This window comes from Mobula birostris, chromosome 14 (assembly GCF_030028105.1).
Source record: "Mobula birostris isolate sMobBir1 chromosome 14, sMobBir1.hap1, whole genome shotgun sequence".
Classification (NCBI taxonomy): domain Eukaryota; kingdom Metazoa; phylum Chordata; class Chondrichthyes; order Myliobatiformes; family Myliobatidae; genus Mobula; species Mobula birostris.
The window spans coordinates 1,933,244-1,955,482 of NC_092383.1; the positions used below are offsets into that span (position 1 = coordinate 1,933,244).

The 22,239-nt window shown below is 41.3% G+C and overlaps 1 protein-coding gene across 4 annotated transcripts in view; it reads right to left on the reverse strand.

Annotated features, from left to right (window-relative positions):
* Window positions 1-22,239, reverse strand: part of dennd4a (DENN/MADD domain containing 4A) — a 161,973-nt gene that overhangs the window by 97,855 nt on the left and 41,879 nt on the right. For all 4 annotated transcript variants that reach the window (XM_072277956.1, XM_072277959.1, XM_072277955.1 and 1 more), the window contains exons 2-9: window positions 14,862-15,182; window positions 13,077-13,326; window positions 9,129-9,198; window positions 7,681-7,850; window positions 6,143-6,384; window positions 1,952-2,018; window positions 1,142-1,200; window positions 27-171 (exon numbers count right to left, since the gene is read on the reverse strand). In XM_072277956.1, coding sequence (XP_072134057.1) covers window positions 27-171; window positions 1,142-1,200; window positions 1,952-2,018; window positions 6,143-6,384; window positions 7,681-7,850; window positions 9,129-9,198; window positions 13,077-13,326; window positions 14,862-15,172 — 1,314 coding nt within the window. In that variant the 5' untranslated portion in view covers window positions 15,173-15,182. The remainder of the gene's footprint in view (window positions 1-26; window positions 172-1,141; window positions 1,201-1,951; window positions 2,019-6,142; window positions 6,385-7,680; window positions 7,851-9,128; window positions 9,199-13,076; window positions 13,327-14,861; window positions 15,183-22,239) is intronic.

A 22,239-nucleotide genomic window follows, 5' to 3' on the forward strand; every position in this document is an offset into this window, starting at 1 on the left:
CTCTCAGAAATTAAAGTGATACTTACAGAAACAAGTGCTTCAGCCACACTGGTCAGCACAGCTGGGCGAAGGGAGTGAATAAGAATTTTGTGTTCAGTCACTGCATACAGCAGCAGAGTTATTGCCTTCTCGGGGCCCAGGTTCTGTAGCAAAGTGGCAAAACTACCACCACTGTAAAATGACAGATACAATCAGAATTCAGTGAAGACCTTTTTAATATATATTCTCATCCGATGTGAAAGTAGCATTACTGGAAACCTTCATCTTTGCTTTGTGACCATACAAAGTTTTATTTAGCTGGCAGGATTGATCGCAATTATGGAGACATTTGAATTGTATATAATCTGGCACATGGCATTGTGAAACATGAAGGCATCCATCTGGAAGCTGTACATCATTTACGTGGCCATCCCTCCTATTCTGAGAACCAGATAAGTAAATACAAGATCTCCCACTATTAATGCTGAGATGCAATCGGTCTATTTTCCCAGTATGATGCAGGCTATAATCAAGCATTGAGGGATTATCACACTGGCATACAAGCTGCCAGTAGTATCACAAAGAAAATGGTTACATTCACAACATTTACCCTGCTCTTTTATTTACTTAGAGATACAGTGCAGAGTAGGCCCTTGTGTACCACCGAAGCAACCCCACCAAATCTGATTAACCCCAACCTAATCAAGGAATTTACAATGACGAATTAACCTACCCGGGAGGAAACCAGAGGACCCAGAGAAAATCCACATGTTCCGGGGGGAGAATGTACAGAGACTCCTTACAGAATGGCGCCGGAACTGAACTCCAAACTCCAGAACACCCCCAGCTATAATAGCGTCGCCCAAACCGCTAACCTACTGTGGCGTCCGGTCTTCACAGGAGTTAATATTAAAGCATACACTGAAGCAGAGATATCTGTAAAATCCCACCATAGCAGTTTGTGAATTTGAATTCAGTCACTTAAATTAGTTTATATTCACAGACTGTGCAAACTGTTCACGAACATTGGAAAAAAAATCTGCCATTTTACTCTTCTGGCTAGTGACTGATTCTTCCCCATTCTTGCTGACTTGGGACTGGTAAAAAGGAAGATATACATTTCAAAAGTAATAAAATTAAACCAGGGCTGAACTATACTTACCTCAATGGAAGTGGTGAAGAAACAGGCTGGCAGAGCATTAAGTGGTCATGAGGCGATAGCTGTAACAGGAAAGGCAAGAGTAACATTCTGTACACTTTCACAGCTGCAAATCATGTCCCAGCAAAGTCTGTCTCTCTGCTCCAAAACTTCATTTGGTCCTCCATTATTCCCAAAAGCACATCTCTCACCACCAGATTTCTTCTGCTTATTTTCGTCACCATTAAATGCTTTTGAATTACACCCTAGACTTTACCAATCACCTGGAACAAAGAATGATGCCACCTGGTTCCTTCAGCACGCCCGGCATTCAATTTAATCATGGCCTTCTCCCCAGGGCTCAGCTTCTCTGTGGTAAATCTACAGAGCCCTTAATCTCCATCTTTCCAAAAATTATTTGCCTCCATTTTAAATACTTCCATTGCTTTAGTCTCCACAATGCTCAGGGAAAGAATTTCAGAGAAGGACCAGGTTCTACGTGAAGGAATTTCCATATACCTTGGTTTTAAATGACTGTCCCCTTGTTTACAATTCTCCTATTAGTGGAAAAAGTCTCCACAACGAAGCCACTGTTGGATGTTATTTGCTTTAATAACATCACCCATCATTCTTCTGAACGCCAAAGAACACAGATCTACCTAACAGATCACTGCATACCAAAATTATTTCATGTTCATTAAAATCAATCCAGCGTACTTGGAATGTACTTTCATCAATGTGCCAAACCATAACATTTTCCAGCTTTAATGCAATCAGAGATTTATTGCACAGCAATATACCTTTGCTAAAAATGTCAATTAAACAGACACCCACCTGCACAAGAATCCTCGGTCTTTGAGGAGAAGGAAATGGAACTTTGTGCATAAAGTGGCAGATATGTCTGCAAAATACAAATCAGGCTGTAAATTAATAACCAGGCCCTTGTGGTCAAAAAGCTATCTACTATATGTTTATTGTCCAATTTCTAAACAAATACTAGATCCAATAAATCAGTTTATATAGACTTACTTGAAACCATAGAAAATAAGTTCACATTCAATTGACCTTTCCTAACATAATAAATCAGATTTTCTTTCAACATTCAAATTAGACTACACAAAGCGGTTTTTATTCAGATTGAAAGCTTCTCCCCCCCCACCACAGCTCAAACACTCTCCTTACACGTGCTCCAAGATCTTGTACAACAAACTATTCAATCCTATTCTCACTAACTTCCCTTCTTGCATCCTCATGGTAGCTGTCATGGGTTCTCTAAGGTCTATTCCCAGGCACCTTAGTATCTCCCCAAACTAACCACTGACCCAAATGACATCGAAAGCTACCATTAGAACAGAGATGAGGAGGCATTTCGTTAGCCAGAAGGTGGTGAGTCGAAGTAATTCATTGCCATCGATGGCTGTGGAGGCCAAGTCATTGAGTATATTTAAAGTGGAAGTTGATAGGTTCTTGATTAGAAAAGGTGTCAAAGATTACAGGAAGAAGACAATAGAATGGTTTTCTGAGGGATAATAAATCAGCCATGATGGAATTATAGAGCAAACACAATGGCCCAAATGGCCTAATTCTTCTCCTTTGTTTTAAGAACCACACAGGTGGAATAGGCAGAACAGGCTGTTTTTCCAGCTTAAGTTGGCAGTGAAGAATGCAGAGGCTAGACAGGTCAATGTGGGAATGGAAAGGGAGCTAATTTGGATTCATCTCACGTCATGGGAGAAGGCAGGTTGAGGCTGAGGGGGAAAATGGATCAGCCGTGAAGAAATGGCAGAGCAGACTCGATGGGCCAAATGGCCTAATTCTGTTCCGATACCTTATGGTCCGTTTGGAAGGACTGCTACTCATGTTTTCAAAATTCACTGCTTAATTTATTATTCCTTTCTTTTTGTACTTGCACACAGCTTGAGTGCCCGAGTTGGTGCGGTCTTTCATTGATTCTATTATAGTTCTTATTCCATTATGGATTTATTGAGTATGCGCACAGGATAATGAATCTCAGGGTTGTAAATGGTGACACAGTGTTGGCGCGTGGCCAAGTGGTTAAGGCGTTCGTCTAGTGATCTGAAGGTCGCTAGTTCGAGCCTTGGCTGAGGCAGCATGTGTGTCCTTGAGCAAGGCACTTAACCACACATTGCTCTGTGACTACACCGGTGCCAAGCTGTATGGGTCCTAATGCCCTTCCCTTGGACAACATCAGTGGCATGGAGAGGGGAGACTTGCAGCATGGGCAACTGCCGGTCTTCCATACAACCTTGCCCAGGCCTGCGCCCTGGAAACTTTCCAAGGCAAAAATCCATGGTCTCATGAGACTAACAGATGCCTAAAAAAAATGGTGATGCATATGTACTTTGATAATAACTTTATTTTGAACTTTTTTGAGTTGAAGAGGCTTGTATTTGGGAGTTCAGCATGACTACTGCAAACAGAGAACTGGACTGTGTAAATCATCTTGCTGATGTACAGCGAGACGGAGCTTCAGGGGCAGAGAATGCAAAGGAGGAGAAGCTGAACACGACACTTTGAACCCATGGGAGATCTGCTTCAATCCCTGGATGGTGGTGTGGGAGGAACTCCAGGAGCAAGGGTTGCAGACTGCAGTTGCAAAAGAAATTATCCGGAATCAGAGAAGACTGGGAAGGAATGAACAGACCAGGGAGTCATAAAGGGTGTAGTCCCTGTGGTAGTCAAAAAGGGGTGGGGGTGGAGGGGAGCAGATGTGGATAGTGGTTGAATCTTGTTTCAGATTGCAGAAATGACAAAAGATGGTGTTGAATGTGGAGGCTAGTAGGATGAAATATCCAGGCAACTCTTTCTGTTCTGACTGGAGCAAGGTAGGGTGAGAACAAAAGTCTGAAAAAGAGGAAATAAGAGGAAGCTCCAGCAAACTCAATAGAAGGGAAAGGCAGCATCCATTATTAAGGATCTCCAGCACCCAGGGCATGCCCTTTTCTCACTGTTACCATCAAGTAGGAGGTACAGAAGTCTGAAGGCACACACTCAGCGATTCAGGAACACCTCTGTCATCCAATTCCTAAATGGACATTGAATCTGTGAACACTACCTCACTTTTTAAAATATATATAATTTCTGATTTTTGCACAATTTTTAATCTATTCAATTTATGTATACTGTGATTTACTTATTTATTATTATTTTTTCCCTTCTTCTTCTATACTATGTATTGCATTGAACTGCTGCTGCTGAGTTAACAAATTTCGTGACACATGCCGGTGATGATAAACCTGATTCTGATTTCCTGAAAAAGAGAGCACATTTCAGATGACCTGTTATGGAAGGCCTCATCTTGAGAACAGATGGGGTGGAGACAGAAAGGGAAGGCATCCTTAGAAGAGGGACAGTGGGAGGAGCTGTAGCCTTAGTAACTGAGGGAGACAGTGGGTTTATAGCAAATGTCAGTGGATAGCTTGACTCCTGAGATGTTGACAAAGAGACCCAGAAAAGGGAAGTGACAGAAATAGTACACATGAACTTGCGAGTGGAGCAGCAAGTAGTACCAAAGGTAAAATGGGCAAGTAGGGGACAACAGTGAGTTGTCCATGTATCAGAGAAAGCGTTGGGGAATGGCGATAGCGTAGGCTTGGAACAAAGACTGCTCCACATTGGTCTCTTGATGTGATGAGATGAGTGACAGTGTTATGGTCCACATTAAACAAGGTGTTCGTGCCCTGACCTGTTACAACAAACCAATGATTTGTCTTAAACTACCAAATATCATACTTCCAGCTTTGCTGACAATATTACCCAGGTGGGATTTAAAGGGTGGAGAAGGATTAGAGGCTTGAAGGGAATACCGTTAAATTGAGTGTGTGAAAACCTGGCAGATAATATCTAAAGTAGAAAAATACAAGGTCATTCACTTTAGTGCAAATAAGAGGAAAGGAGAATGAATGTTAAACAGTAAGAGCATGAGTTGTGTTGATGTTCAAAGCCACCCCAGTGTGCTTGTACACCACTTACTGAAGACCAGCATACAAGAGTGTCAAGCAATTAAGGTGGAAAATAGTACAGTATATGTTAGCCTTGATAACAAGAGGTGTAAGAAAGTCTAATTCAATTGTATAGGGCCTTGGTGAGACTTCGCTAGGAGTTTGTACATGGGATTGTGATGGGAAACAGCACTGACGTAGAACTCTGAATGGTCAGGGCAGTCTCATACAGCCATGGGCTGACTGCTTCTATTTCATATGTTCTTGTATGATAATATGTCAACACACTGCCAACAGTGGAAGGAAAATATTCAAGTGAAAGATACATTAATTATTCAGTACAATTTTAGGTGAGTAATATAAATTCCTGTGTACCAGTGATAGTGACAGCTCGTTCATTTGTAACAACAACTCATTCACAATAAATATTTTAACCTCCCAAATTTTTGCAATAAGTCAGTCTTCCTTTAGAATGAAAATAAAAGGAAATTATATCAGGCACTACAGAACTGCTGTTTATCAGAGTGGAGTTTATAGACAGAGTCTTTAATCTATAAACATCTTTGCCAGCTGTATCCGTCCCTCCCTTGCCAAAGGCAGTAACCCGCACTTCCTTAAGGGTTCACTATGACCCTTTCAGATCCTTTATTGACTTTCAACAATAAATTTTGACACAGTGTTTCTCTGGATATTTGGTCACTGGGGAACCACAGTACTTGGTCCTCAACCAAATATTTGAAGCATTCACTTCTGTCAGGAGTTGCTGAGTACTGTGAGTGTGGAAATCTTGTAGCTCTTCCTCTCCAGACAGTGACCTATTGTTCAGTCCTGCTGAAGGGTCTCAGCTGAAACGTAGACTGTACTTTTTTTCCCGTAGATGCTGCCTGGCCTGCTGAGTTCCTCCAGCATTTTATGTGTTGCTTGGATTTCCAGCACTGCAGATTTGCTCGTTTGTGACCTATAGTTACTGCCCAACTGAGCACCAAGCTGAGACCATGCAATATTTACTGATAGTTTTAGTACATTTAAGGAAAAACAAAATCACCTTATATAGGAAACTTACTTTTCAATAGGTAGTGCATGAGGTCCAGAGATTGAATAGCGGTATAAAAATGTAAGAAATTTTCGAAAAGCTTCGAAGAATGGCCAGTGTGACAGAAGACAAATACACTTGCTAGTGTGAACAGTCTTTGAGAGGATAGGTTTTCGGTCAGCTGCACTGACCAGTCCCAATTGTGATCGCTGTTTATCTGTTAAGTTCTCTTGAGGAAGAGGCTCATAGAATTGAATGGCTGCACCGTAAACCTGGGGACAACGACATTTGAATCTTTTCAGTGCAGAACAATACCATGTGATAATTACAAGTACACTGTAGTCATAAATGCACAAGCAATCCAGTTAAAATGTAACCCAACACTGCATTTTATAATTTCTAAACCATAACTCAGGTGGTAAGCCTTGCTTTTTATTTCTCTTAAATTTACCATCTGTGATTATTCAAAGTGCAGCGTTTGCTAGTTTCTGACAGAGTCAGGTCTACTACAAACTTTGGACTGGCTGATCGTTCTATTACACAGTCCACTCTCCTCTCCTATCAGATTCTTTCTTCTTCAGCCCTTTGCCTCTTCCACCCATCACCTCCCAGCTTCTTCTTTTATCCCCTTCCCTCACCTGGTCTCATCTATCACCTACCTGCCAGCTTGTACTCCTCCGCAGCCCTCCCATTCTTCCTATCCTTTCCTTTCCATGAAGGGTTTCGGCTCCTCAGAGCATAGGACACCCAGGGTTAGGGAATCAAGAACTAGTGGGCATAGATGGAAGGTGAGAGGGAAAAGATTTAATAGCAACTTGAAGGGCAACTAGTTCTTTATACAAAGTGGTATCTACGTGACTGAGCTGCCAGGGAAGTGACTGAGGCAGGTACAATAACAACTTTTAAAGAACACTTAGACAGGTACAGAGATTGGAAAGGTTTTGGCTGTTGGTCAAATGCCGGCAAATGGGATGAAGGGACATTTTGATAGCATAGAAAAGTTGGCCCAAAGGGCAATTTTCTGTGATGTATAATTCTATGGCTCTATGACTGCAATTCCTTAATATCCAAAAAATCTATTTACTTCTGCCTTGAATATAATCAGCGACTGAATCTCAACAGCCTTCTTGACACTTGGTATCTTCTGAGTGAAGAAAGTTCTCACCTCAGTCCCTATAATGGCCTGCTCTTTAAGTCTGTAAATTCTGGATCATGAACAAGAAACATCATTCGCACCCACCATATTAGGTCACAATGCATTTTTTTAATATGTTCCAATGAGATTATTTTAACTGCCAACTCTTAATTTATAATAACACAAAAAGCCTGTACATAAGTGTATCCTTGTTTATAGTCAACAACAATTTAAAATGCAAGTAAAAGAGTAATTAATTTTTAAAAATAATTCTTACAATTCATAAAACCTGAAATTATCTGAATATGTGAAGGGCTACTTCTCAGCAATTAGTAACGTTGTGATGAGGAATCCTTCAATTACACACAACCAACTCTCAAGCAAATCCCAACAGGAACATAATGCACTACTAACACACATGATGAGAATATACCTTCTCTGCAGAAGCTGCCGTAAGCACAAACGTAGAGAAAACAGGGAGCGGATACTTGGTGTTACTAGGCCAACATTCGATGGTTGCCCCCATCGGCAGGCAAAAGAGAGGTACCGATGCAGGCAAAGGAAAGGATTCATAATCTTCTTCTGGATATCTACATATCAAACCTGCAATAGAGACAAGAGAAAGGTCCAAAAATTACTTCTTCGGTCACTACACCATGACTTGCTCAGAGTAGAATTGCAAGTTTTCGCAACTTTTCCCTCAGAGGACTTTACAGACCCCTGGCAATAGCCATGAATGGCCATGCAGGAACCATTGAGGCTGAATTAACTGGAAGTTGAGCAATTCACTGAGAAAAGCATGAATTTTCAGGACTGGTGCTGTCACCTGAGCCACTGCAAATCTCATGGCTAAGGCCTTTGTTGAGCAGTTAAGCAGCATTCCTGGCACCTAGCAAGTAAGAATAAATTTCCCCCAACTACTCAAATTATGACTTGCTAAAATTAATCACAGATAAAATCTCAAATGCCTTTGGAAACAGAAGTTAAAGGAGAAATAAGTAATTTACACAGCCTTGTTTAGAGCCATACACTAAATGCTAAGCACTGTAAGTCTACTTTAAGGGAACACAGTATATTGAAAAATTATTATATACATTCAGTAGCCACTTTATAAGATACCTCCTGTACAAACACTGAGTGTATGTTTGTGGTCTTCTGATGCTGTAGCCCGTCCACTTCAAGATCCAATGTGCTGTGTGTTCAGAGATGCTCTTCTGCACGCCACTGTTGTAACGTCTGGTTATTTGAGTTACTGTCCCATTCCTGTCAGCTTGAACCAGTCTGGCCAGTCTCCTCTGACCTCTCTCTAATAAGGTATTTTCAACTTGGGCTTGCTGGACTTTTTTTTTTGTTTATTGCACCATTCTCCATAAACTCGACAGACTGCTGTGTGTGAAAAATCCCAGGAGATCAGCAGTTTCTGAGCTAATCAAACCACTCCGTGAGACACCAACAATCAGAGTCACTCAGATCACATTTCTTCCCCATTCTGCTGTTTGGTCTGAACAACAACTGAGCCTCTTGACCATGTCTGCATGCTTTTATGCACTGAGTTGCTGCCACGTGATTGGCTGATTAGATGTTTGCAATAATGTGCAGGTGTACATGTGCACCTAATAAAGTGGCCACTGAGTATTTGACTTATGGTAATCAATTAGTCAGATTCATAAAATACAACCAACCCACTTTAATATTGAAGTCCTGAGAGCAAATTAACATCTTATTTCCAATTTATCTTTGTCTCATTCTCTAATCAATAATCTAACTTCAAGCATATTAGAAATGTTCATGCTAATGCCATATGTTGTCTTTGATTCATTGCTATCCCTAGTTGGAGCACAAATGTTAATACCCTGATCTCATTACGGATTCAGCACTTACCAGCTTTGTAAGCTATAGTGTTGGTCTTGGCCAAAGACTTCTTGTAGCACAGATATACAGCTGATCCCCACTGGAACAAAAATAAAATCACATGATTGCACACACAAACTAATATTCACCAAAACAAGACCAGCACAGGACAGAATAGACCTTTATCCTCATTGCTCAAGACAACAAGATTGCAGTGCTACCCCAGTCCATGAAAAACAGATATTTGCAATGCATGTAATACAGCTTAATTTTTAAAAATCCCATATTTACATGCAACAAGTGATTTCAATAGTGCATAGTACTCGAAGGCCATTGGCAAGCCAGGGTGTAGCATTATTCAGCTGCACAACAGCCCTCAGGAAGAAGCTGTTTTTCAGTCTTGCTGTCTTGGCAGGAGATTGAACAGACAGTATCCAGGATGGGATGGGCCTTTAAAGATGTGAGGAACATGTTGTGGACATCGACAGTTGTAGATTGTCTCCAGGTCCAGTAGTTCATAAGTCCCAATGATGTGTCGAGCTGTCCTAATCACCTGTTGGGAGTGCTTTGTGATCTGTCTTGCTGCAATTCTGTATACCAGTATGCTCTCTATCACACATTGATAAAAATTAGCCAGCAATTTTGGTGGCACATTAGCTTTCCTTAAGCACATGCACGGGAGCAGCTCCAGCACCTTGAGTTCCACCTTTGCATCCAGTGTATCAGTGAAATTTGCACATTATTCCTGCCACGTCTCAGATTGGTAGACTGATTGGCCACTCTTAGTTGCAGCTCATGTGTAGGTGAGTGGTATATCCGGAGCAGTTGAAGGGAATGTGGGGCGAAGAGGTCACAGAGAAAGAGTAGTGGGAGAGTGGAATTTCCCTGTTAGCCAGTGTAGATTTGATGGGCTAAAATGCCTTCTTCAATGATAGGAAGTATGGAAATTGATATTATGAAGCAACAAACTTGTGTACATTTTTAAAACAAATGCTTTAGTTGCAGGCTGTCCCCTTTGCAGATATCTCTTGAGGGTGCAAATAGTTGTTACTTATTAAATGATAACATTAATCTTTTCAAAGTGGAAGCATTTATTTGGAACAGACAATGGTGGGCATACACAGTTCTTACAAATCACAAAAGAGAACAGTTATCAAAAGTAACAGGACATTGATAATTGAACAGGCAAATGTATGGACAGTCACTCTTAACTTAAGACATATTTGGTACTCTAGTCTACCACAGGGTATATCAAATTGTCCGAAGAATGACCTACAATTTTAACTGTTTGCAAAACAGAAGTTGAAAAGTGATTTCACAGCACAATACAGAGGAATAAAATGTTAATTCTTAAACCTCCTCATTATCCAATGTGCTATAAAACCGATGTTTAATTACATAAAATATTGTTTTCCCCAAAATAAATAACCTTTGCAATATACTTTACATCAGAACATATCCATAAGCATGCATTTAAGCCTGGGGGAAGAGTTGAAATAGATTACATCTTCACTGTAGCTCAACACTCAGCTTCAGCTGAAATAACTCTGCATTTCATCATAAATTCACAAAATTAAAATCAAATACATGAGAAAATCTGCAGATGCTGGAACTCAGCAGGCCAGGCAGCAGCTTTGGAAAAGAGTACAGTCAACACTTCAGGCCAAGAGCCTTTGGCAGGACTGGAGAAAAAAAGATGAGTAGATTTAAAGGTAGGAGCAGGGGGGAGAGAGAAACACGGGCAGGGAGGGGTGACGTAAAGAGCTGGGAAGGTGATTGGTGACAGAGATACAGGGCTGAAAAAGGGGGAGTCTGACAGGAGAGGACAGAAGGCCATGGAAGAAAGAAGGAGGGGGGTGGGTGGAGGAGTATCAGAGGGAGGCAATAGACAGGTAAGGAGATAAGGTGAGAGGGGGGAGGGGATGGGGGATGATGAAGGGAAGGGGGGCATTACCAGAAGTTCGAGAAATCAATGTTCATGCCATCAGGTTGGAGGCTACCCAGGCAGAATACAAGGTGTCCTTCCTCCAACCCAAGTGTGGCTTCATCACTACAATAGAGGAGGCCGTAGATTGACATATCGGAATGGGAATGGGACGTGGAATTAAAATAGGTGGCCACTGGGAAATCCCACTTCTTCTGGCGGAATCAAATCAAATGCCTTCTTCTGACACAGTCCAGGCAACATAGCAAAGTCTATCCAGTTGGATATTTTTCACAATTCAAGTGAACAATAAACATTTTTATATGCCTTACGTTTCATTCCAATACCCCCCAAAACACTCTAGGACATTCTTGCATCCAAATTGGACATTATTGGTTTCTGCTCTAATTGAGATCCTAAGTACGTGGCTCGGCTGATGTCCTGATGAAGGGTCTCAGCCAGAAACACCAACTGTTTATTTCCCTCTGTAGATACTGCCCTACCTGCTGAGATTCCCCAGTGTTTTGTGTGCGTTATGCTAGCTGATAGAGTATTACACTCTTGAAAGTTCCATCTTCATGTGTTACTTACATTTTTTTGTCCCGGAGACTGAGTTGCACAATTATTAAGAAAACTAATCTTCCAGGTACCTTATCAATCAAAAACCGGGAACTGAATCACTGTTTTCAGGGTGTTACTTTGTTAAATGTTCTTTAATTTATGTGAAACAATCACTATGTTTCAATGCAACACAATATTTTGTTGTGAAGAGTCTTGAGACATTTCTGAGAATCTGTTGTTTTTAAAAACCTCTAGCAGTTCAATATGTGTTGATTTAATTTGATCAGATTTTCCAACAGCATTAAGTGGATGGTAACATTAGGGAAGTTGAATCTTGAGACTATGTCTGTTCATTCATTCTGTTACTATGTTGCAATCAAAAACCACCAATTACCGTGGGCTATGGATGGGTTATTTTAAAAGTAATTTTTGCAGGCAGTTGGTGAATTCACTATTTACAGGTGAAATCCTCATTAAAGAATAAATAAACATTCCTTTAAAATTATTCACTATTGCTTAATATCATTTCCTGTGCAAGGACAAGTGCAAGGGGAACAAAATAATTGTTACTTTAGATCTGATGCAGCACAAAAAAAGATAACCAACACAATAATAAACAATAAATATAAATAATAAAAATAGCTTATATACATAGATTGACTGATGTCCATAAAGTGATGTGAGGCTATACATAATGTGATTGATGAGAAATAATGAAGTGGTGGAGATAGTGGGTGATCAGAGCACCTGCTTGGGGAAAGTAACTGTTTTTGAGCCTGGTGGTCCTGGCATGGATGCTACATAACCTCCTCCCTGACGGGAGTGGGTCAAACAGAATTATTTAGAATTATTGCAGGGATACAAAATAGCAATTATTTTAAACATTAATAAACTGTAGGCTTCATCTACATTCATAACTTTGTTCAAACACAAGTACTGTACTTGAATACAGACAGTATCAAATACAGATTTGGCTACCACACCGTGGAGGACTTGCAACATAGAACATTGCAGCATAGTACAGGCCCTGCAGCCCACAATGTTGTGTTGACCCTTAAACTTACTCCAAGATCAATCTAACCCTCCCCTCCCAGATTACCCTCCATTTCTATCAACGTGAGTATCTAAGAGTTTAAGTGTCCCTAATGTATCTGCCTCTACCACCAAGCCAAGCTGCACATTCCACATACTCACCACTGTGTAAAAAAACCTATCTCTGATCTTCCCCTGTGCACTCTCCTCCAACTACCTTAAAATTATGCCCCCTCATTTTAGCCATTTCCACCCTGGGGGAAAGTCTCTGACTGTCCACTCAATCTCTGCCTCATCATCTTGTACACCTCTATCAAGTCACCTCTCACCCTCCTTTGCTTCAAAGAGAAAAGCCCTAGCTCACTCAACCTATCCTTAAAAGATTTATCTGTCTGTTACTGAGTTTGGACGACACAGCAAATCCAGTTACCCAAAAGTAGGCTGGTGATCTGGTATCTTACCATGCTGCTGTTGACGTTTTTGTCCACCCTGCAGAAAGTGTGTGGTGGGGTCTCGCCCTTACTTGGAATAATTATACAGATATCAGTAACAGACAGGGAATTCTGGGCAAAGTTTTCTGGTGCTCGCCGATATGTTATGTAGATTCGTTGAGATGAGGTGCCACCACTGATGTTAGCAGGTCGGCCATAAGGTGTAGTTTGAATGATTTGGCATCCGTGCTTCAGTCTCTCCTTCCATTCGTACAAAACACTAGAAAACAATACAACTACGTCAATTACTATTAATGTCACTACACCACCAAGTACAAATCAGATACTGTTACTAAATCAGACTTACAGAAGCTTGCAAATCAACTATGATGCTCTTAAACTGAAAATGAGTTGTTTCATTAACATCTTCAGAAGATCGGGCATTCTAATTAATGTAAAGTCTGGGAGAACTTCCTTTCTAATCAGATGAGCAACTTTTGGAGCAGAAAGCTAGATCCCATAATCAGGTAGTACAGTAGTATAACACTTTACAGTGTCAGTGATCAGGTTTGAATTCCTGCTGCAGTTTGTAAGGAGTTTGTACGCTCTCCCTGTGACTACATGGGTTTCCTCCCACATTCCAAGGTATACAAGTCACAGTTAGTGAGTTGTGGGCATAATTGTGTACAGCTTTGGTCACCTACCTACAGGAAAAATGTCAATAAGATTGAAAGAGTGCAGAGAAAATTCATCAGGTTGTCGTCAGGACTTGAGAATTTGAGTTAAAGGGAAAGGTTGAATCAATCAGGACTTCATTCCCTGGAGCATAGGAGAATGAGGGGAGATTTGATACCAAATTATGAGGGGCATAGATAGAGAGACTAGGACTAGAGATCATGGGTTAAGAGTGAACTCAGAGTGGCGAGAGTGAGGAACAAGCTATCGGAAGTGGTGGGTGCAGATTTGATTTCAACATTTAAAAAGAAATTTGGATAGGTACGTGGCTGGGTGGGGTATGGAGAACTATGGTCCAGGTGCAGGTAGATGAGACTAGGCAGATAAATAGTTCACCATGAAGTAGATGGGCCAAAGGGCCTATTTCTGTGTAGTGTTCTATGACTCTACGACATCCAATTCAATATATCTTTAGGCCACCCCACCACTGATAAACTCATATTTATAAGGCGCTGTTGCAGGGAACCAGCATGCATCATCAAAGACTCCCACCATCCAAATCATGCTCCCTTCTTGCTGCAGTTATTGGGAAAAGAAGTACAGGAGTCTTAGGTCCCACACCACCAGGTTCAGGCTCCCAAACTGGCATGGTTAACTTCACTCACCACAACTCTGAACTGATTCCAGAACCCATGGACTCACCTTCAAGGAGTATACAATTCATGTTCTCAATATTATTTATTACTTATTCAATTATCATTATTTTGTTTTTCTTTTTCTACATCCACAAATTGTTGTCTTTGCCACATTCATTGATTATCCATCTTTGTATGTAGTCTATTATTGATTCTATTGTGCTTCTTTGTATCTACTGTAAGTGCCTGCAAGTAAATGAATCTCAAGGCAGTTCATGGCGGGGCTCCCAAGCTGGGGTCAACGGACTCCTCGGTTAATGGTAGGGGTCAATGGTATAAAAACCTTTGGGAACACCCTGGTATATGGTGACATACTGGATGTACTTTCTGAAATGCCCATTGTAAACAAGCTATACCTAATGCTGAAATGAATGCTGAGTACATATAAAGATGGAAGGCATTCACTAGCACATAATGTGGAAAGAAGTTAATTTCAGTAACATACCCTAGATCAGTCAGTGGTGGTTTATCTCTACCTCTTTTGTAGCAGAGAAAAATCTGAGGAGCCATCAAGCTTCCATTATTGAGATCAGCTGATAATCCAGTTTGAGTAGTTTCCACACATGTATACCCTTGGGGAACTTCTTCTCCCAGTGATTTCACAATGACAGCCACATCTGTAATTGGTGTTTTTGGTTTAGCTACTTTATGGCAGTTGTCATTAAAATGTATTTCCTCTTCAAGTGGCTTTGATGCACTTGTCATGCCTGCCACCACAAAATAGTCAGCAACACGTGGACATTTGTCTTCCATCATGACTGATCACCTGAAATACAAAAAGAATATGAAGATTTTGCAAACTGCAAAGCTTCATGGCAGACAATCAAAGGTGGCCATTTTACACCACACGTAATTCAACACTTTTGCAGTGAAAAGGTACCAGTGGCTTGTAACACTTCAAGTAAGCTTTCAAGAATTAAACCCAATACAATCACAGAAGAGTGGTTAGAGGAAGCAACACACACAAAATGCTGGAGCAACTCAGCAGTTCAGGCAGCATCTATGGAAAAGAATGAACAGTCAATGCTTCCGGTCAAGAAAAATTTACAACAGTACAGGCCATTCAACCCACAATGTTGTGCTACCCTTTGAACCTACTTCAAGATGAGTTTAACCCTTCCCTCCCCCAGAGCCTTCCATTTTTCTTTCATCCATGTGCCTCAGAACCCCTTCAATTTCCCTACCACCACTCCCGGCAGGGTGTTCTACACACCCACCACTCTATGTTAAAAACTTGCCTCTGACATCCCCCCCAGACTTTCCGCCAATCACCTTAAAATTATGCCCCCTTGTACTAGCTATTTCCCCCTGGGAGAATGACTCTGGCTGTCCACTCCATCTAAGCATCTTCATCTTGTACACCTCTAACAAGACACCTCTCATTCTCCTTGCTCCAAAGAGAAAAGCCCTAAGTCTGCATTAGACATGTTCTGCAATCCAGGCAGCGTCCTTTGCACCCTTTCTGAAGCTTCCGTATCCTTCCTAAAATGGGATGACCAGAACTGAACACAATATTCTAAGTGTGATCTAGCCACGGTTTTACAGAGTTGCAACATTAGCATGAGGCTCTTGAACTCAACCACCTGACTAATGAAGGCAAACACACCATATGCCTTCTTAACCAGCCTAATCAACTTGCATGAATAATGGTCATTATTCCATTTACTTTGAAAATCTATCAACACATCAGTCATATGCGATATATGATCTCATCAATGTTAATGGACTCAATCAAATGGGAAACAATAGCTCAAAGAACATAAATAGCTTTTTATTGCAAAACTTGTAAGGTTCAGTAGTACCTGGCTTAAAAATGAAATAAATTGGAAAAGTTAAAACAAATTACGGGATTAGGCAAGATCTAACAAGTTTTAAAAAGTTAAATATCAATAGATGAGAAAAAAAATCTGGTTGAGGCGCAACAGTTTGAAGGTCTTAGTACAAGCTAACAGGGAATAAAGCTATCCATCTTATTACAGTGGATTCCAGTTACTTAGGACACATCACTTTGGCCCAATTAAGTGGGTACCCCAATTAACTGAAGTTTCATGGAAATAGTTAAAAAGATAGTTAAACTATCATTTAACTAAGTAACAATTTATATATTTAAATGAAATGCAGAATAAGTTAGAATACTACTAATACCTCTACAATACTACAAAACATGTAATGGTTGCTAATGGTTACTGATGGAGGAATTCATCCAGTGTTCTTTTGATTGGCTGTATATGAACAAAATCAGCAGAGACACCTAGTGTAGATAATGGACTGCTGTCATGCAAGCCTTTCGACGACTAAATCCTTCAAATCTTCATTTTCATTGCAACATTCAAGATGATTGTTGATGCTTTCAAATTCTTTGTAATTCATAAGTAGTGAAATAGTTTCATTTTCAAGCAGTGAAATAGTTTCATTTTCACTCCCAGCCATTTCTGGCATTTCAAAGCGTGAATGTTTGAAACCACAGTGAGCAAAACAGTTCTGAATCATCTTACTGCTTATTTCTCGTCAAATATCAGCGACAAAAATTGCTGCCTTTTGAACACAAACACATGCACCAGATGCCATTTAAAAACTGTTTGCTTTAAAGTACAGTGTGGCGCCTAATGACACACAAGTGCATTAACTGACACTAATCAGAAACTGGCAACAGTCACCTGTCCCAATTAAGCTGCATTGTGTCCCAAATAAAAGGAGGAAATCCCAGCTATTTTAATCAATTAATAGAACATAGAATAGTACAGCACATTAGAGGCCCTTCGGTCCACAATGTTGTGCCAACCCTCAAACCCTGCATCCCATATAACCACCCACCTTAAATTCCTCCATATGCCTGTCTACTAGTCTCTTAAACTTCACTAGTGTATCTGCCTCCACCACTGACTCAGGCAGTGCATTCCACGCACCAACCACTCTCTGAGTAAAAAACCTTCCTCTAATATCCCCCTTGAACTTCCCACCTCTTACCTTAAATCCATGTCCTCTTGTACTGAGCAGTGGTGCCCTGGGGAAGAGGTGCTGGCTGTCCACTCTATCTATTCCTCTTATTATCTTGTACACCTCTATCATGTCTCCTCTCATCCTCCTTCTCTCCAAAGAGTAAAGCCCTAGCTCCCTTAATCTCTGATCATAATGCATACACTCTAAACCAGGCAGCATCCTGGTAAATCTCCTCTGTACCCTTTCCAATGCTTCCACATCCTTCCTATAGTGAGGCGACCAGAACTGGACACAGTACTCCAAGTATGGCCTAACCAGAGTTTTATAGAGCTGCATCATTACATCGCGACTCTTAAACTCTACCCCTCGATTTATGAAAGCTAACACCCTATAAGCTTTCTTAACTACCCTATCTACCTGTGAGGCAACTTTCAGGGATCTGTGGACATGTACCCCAAGATCCCTCTGCTCCTCCACACTGCCAAGTATCCTGCCATTTACTTTGTACTCTGCCTTGGAGTTTGTCCTTCCAAAGTGTACCACCTCACACTTCTCCGGGTTGAACTCCATCTGCCACTTGTCAGCCCACTTCTGCATCCTATCAATGTCTCTCTGCAATCTTCAACAATCCTCTAAACTATCTACAACACCACCAACCTTTGTGTCATCTGCAAACTGGCCAACCCACCCTTCTACTCCCACATCCAAGCCGTTAATAAAAATCACGAAAAGTAGAGGTCCCAGAACAGATCCTTGCGGGACACCACTAGTCACAATCCTCCAATCTGAATGTACTCCCTCCACCACGACCCTCTGCCTTCTGCAGGCAAACCAATTCTGAATCCACCTGGCCAAAGTTCCCTGGATCCCATGCCTTCTGACTTTCTGAATAAGCCTACCGTGCGGAACCTTGTCAAATGCCTTACTAAAATCCATATAGACCACATCCACTGCACTACCCTCATCTATATGCCTGGTCACCTCCTCAAAGAACTCTATCAGGCTTGTTAGACACGATCTGCCCTTCACAAAGCCATGCTGACTGTCCCTGATCAGACCATGATTCTCTAAATGCCCATAGATCCTATCTCTAAGAATCTTTTCCAGCAGCTTTCCCACCACGGATGTAAGGCTCACTGGTCTATAATTACCAGGACTACCCCTACTACCCTTTTTGAACAAGGGGGCAACATTCACCTCCCTCCAATCCTCCGGTACCATTCCCTTGGACAATGAGGACACAAAGATCCTAGTCAAAAGCAATTAGCTTTTGTTCTTTAAAAGTTGTCCCAAATAAGCAGCTGCCCAATTAAAGAATGGCCCAATTAACCAGAATCCACTGTATTAACCAATTTCAGCAAAAATTTAGGAAAGCATATTTGCATATTTAAGGACTCAGAACAAATTGCTCTGCCCATCGTAACACTGACACAACACTACTTTCAACCAAACTGCATTGACTATACTTCTGTGAGAAACTGCTGTCACCTAGTCATCCTCAAGAAAGCACATCCTGGGCATGTGGGCTTCACATAGGGTCCAGTGGCAAAGCCTACACATGCTGGAGCTCAGTGGCATTATGCTGGGGAATCTGTCTCTGCCATCCCATTCTGGGCTAATGCTCTTTGAAAGAGGATTCCTGTTCTGGAGAGGAGAAAAATGCACAGTAACTAATTTATGCTTAGTATTTCAATGTTTTTTTAATTTCAGAAGATTTTAAATACAGGCAACTTTATCGGTCATTACATTTCTCTTCAAATCAGAGTGAGAGTCATAAAGCCTTAGCAGCTTTGACTAAGACAATCTTCTGGGTGTGAGATCTCCATTTACCACCCAAAGCCCAACTGTTGGTTGGTGCCTTTATTGCTAGCTCTCATTGCAATTTGCCTATTGTCACAACAGGTCAACGGCAGATGCAATCTCAAATAGCTCTGGACCACCTGGACAACACAAACCTTATGAAAGGATGCTGTTCATCGACTACAGCTCAGCATTTAATACCATCATTCCCACAATCCTGATTGAGAATTTGCAGAACCCGGACCTCTGTACCTCCCTCTACAATTGGATCCTCAACTTCCTAATCGGAAGACCACAATCTGTGCAGATTGGTGATAACATCTCCTCCTCACTGACAATCAACACTGGTGCATCTCAGGGGTGTGTGCTTAGCCCACTGCTCTGCTCTCTGTATACACGACTGTGTGGCTGGGCATAACTCAAATGCCATCTATAAACTTGCTGACGATACAACCATTGTCGGTAGAATCTCAGGTGGTGACGAGAGGGTGTACAGGAGTGAGGTATGCCTCCCTCCAATCCTACGGTACCATTCCCATGGACAGCGAGGTCATAAAGATCCTAGCCAAAAGCTAGGATCTGAAGTGGTGCCAAAGCAATGACCTGGCACTCAACGTCAGTAAGACGAAAGATCTGATTGTGGACTTTAGGAAGGGTAAGACGAAGGAACACATACAAATCCTCAGGGGGATCAGAAGTGGACAGAGTGAGCAGTTTCAAGCTCCTGGGTGTCAAGATCTCTGAGGATCTAACCTGGTCCCAACATATCGATGTAGTTATAAAGAAATTTGGCATGTCAACAAATATACTCAAAACTTCTATAGATGTACCATGGAGAGCATTCTGACAGGCTACATCACCATCTGGTATGGTGAGGGGTGGGTGGGGGCTACTGCCCAGGACCGAAAGAAGCTGCAGATGGTTGTAACTCTAGTCAGCTCCATCTTGGGTACTAGCCTACAAAGTACCCAGGACATCTTTAGGGAGTGGTGTCTCAGAAAGGCAGCGTCCATTATTAAGGACCACCACCACCCAGGGCATGCCCTTTTCTCACTGTTACCATCAGGTAGGAGGTACAGAAGCCTGAAGGCACACACTCAGCGATTCAGGAACAGCTCCTTCCCTTCTGCCATCCGTTTCCTAAATGGACATTGAACCATTGGACACTACCTCACTTTTTTTTTAATACACAGTATTTCTTTTTTTTTTACACACTTTTAAAAAATTTATTCAATATATGTATATTGTAATTTATTTATTTTTAAATTTTATTTATTTTTTTTCTCTCTTCTACATTATGTTAGCATTGAACTGCTGCTTCTAAGTTAATAAATTTCACATCACATGCCGGTGATAATAAACTTGATTCATATACGCAGGATCAGTTTACCAAGCCCTCTCCATCTTCATAAACACAAGAATGTCCCCTCTATCTTGCCTATTCATTCGATACAATCACAGCTGATCTGTTCCAGGTTTTATCCCTCTTCTGTGCTGATTTCACTTGCTTCAATTCCCTGTTCTTCCAGTTTTTTTTTATTCCTTCTTCTTTAGGTACCCCCCCCCCAAAACCTCTACCATTAGACTTCACCACTCTGTAAACTCTAGTCATTGATTACATAACTTGCTTGATCTCTTAAAATTGAATGAATAGTCTTTCTGAGCACTCACACACAAAATGCTGGAGCAATTCAGCAGGTCAGGCACCATCCACGGAGGGGAATAACAGTCAATGTTCCAGGCTGGGACCCTTCATCAGGAGTCTTTTCTCTGGATCCCCCTTTCTAAAAGGGACCAAAATTCTCCTGAGTGTTGTGAACTGCTTAAATAACTGTCATTGCTCTTCTGATGATCTATTAGTTAGCCTATTTACCCAATCCACTTTAGTGAACACTGCCTTCGTACCCTGCAATTATCCATATACAAAATGAGGACATTGGTTATGGACTAATCATCCCCAAACTGTATCCATCATGATGTAATAGTAGACCTCCCATGGTGGTCCTTAAACACAACACCTTTCATTAATCCTGCCTCAGTACACACAACCAAATTTAAAACAGTCTGTTCCTAGATAGATTCAACATACTGCTCCAAAAACCAACACTCATGCACTGCACAAATTCATCTTGCACCTCTGTAAAGTGCGGACAGAGAGACAGTCTGGATGATGGACTGAATCCAGTTTGATTGGGCCTATTACTGCGTGTTCCATGTTTAGTTACATGGCTTATTTATAACCAGCATTGTGCAGGATGCAAAGTGACGAGTGCATGATTGAGAGATAGTCCAATCCTGCAGTAAAGGGCTGAATTATTGCAATATTCTTATATCGGCAGCTCATTAACATTGTTAATTCTCCCAATCTCATTCCAAGGGAAGCATTGCTCCCAACCACACATGGTTGGACTGAAATGTACCGAGAACGTAACAGTTACAAAGTAGAGTTCACTGGAGTATACATTTACATCACAGACTAAATTCAAGGTCAGATTTACAACACAGATAAATCACCTCGGGATGAGGATTTTCTTCATGCATGCCATTTAATGCTCCTTTCTGTTCCTGTTCAGCTGAATACATGATTTAATTTAGAAAGGCAATGGTACACTGTCCAACTGAGGTGAAGGACGTGCTGCCCTTTCTCCACATTTAACAGGTGTAAGGCAGTGTCTATAACCGTCCCTTTATGTAACCCATCAATAAACGTTCCAGGAAATAGTTACGTAGAAAGACCAATTACATTTATTAGAATCAAGGCCACACAGAACAGAAACAGGCCTTTCGGACCTCCATGTCTATACTAACCATCAAGAAACTATTTGTACTCCCCTCACTTCCCAGCACCTAGTCCTCTATGCCTTCGCAATTTGGGCGCTCATACAGATATTTCCTAAATGTCACAAGCGTGCTTACTTCCACCTCCTTCTCAGACAGTGTGTTCCATTTTCCAGCCATGCTCCAGCTGAAGAGAGTCTTCCTTACATCTCCTTCAAACTGACTTCTCCTCATCTTAAACCTATGCCCTCTGGTCTAAGACACTTTTGCCATGGGGAAAACTTGTTTACATCTACCTCTGATAT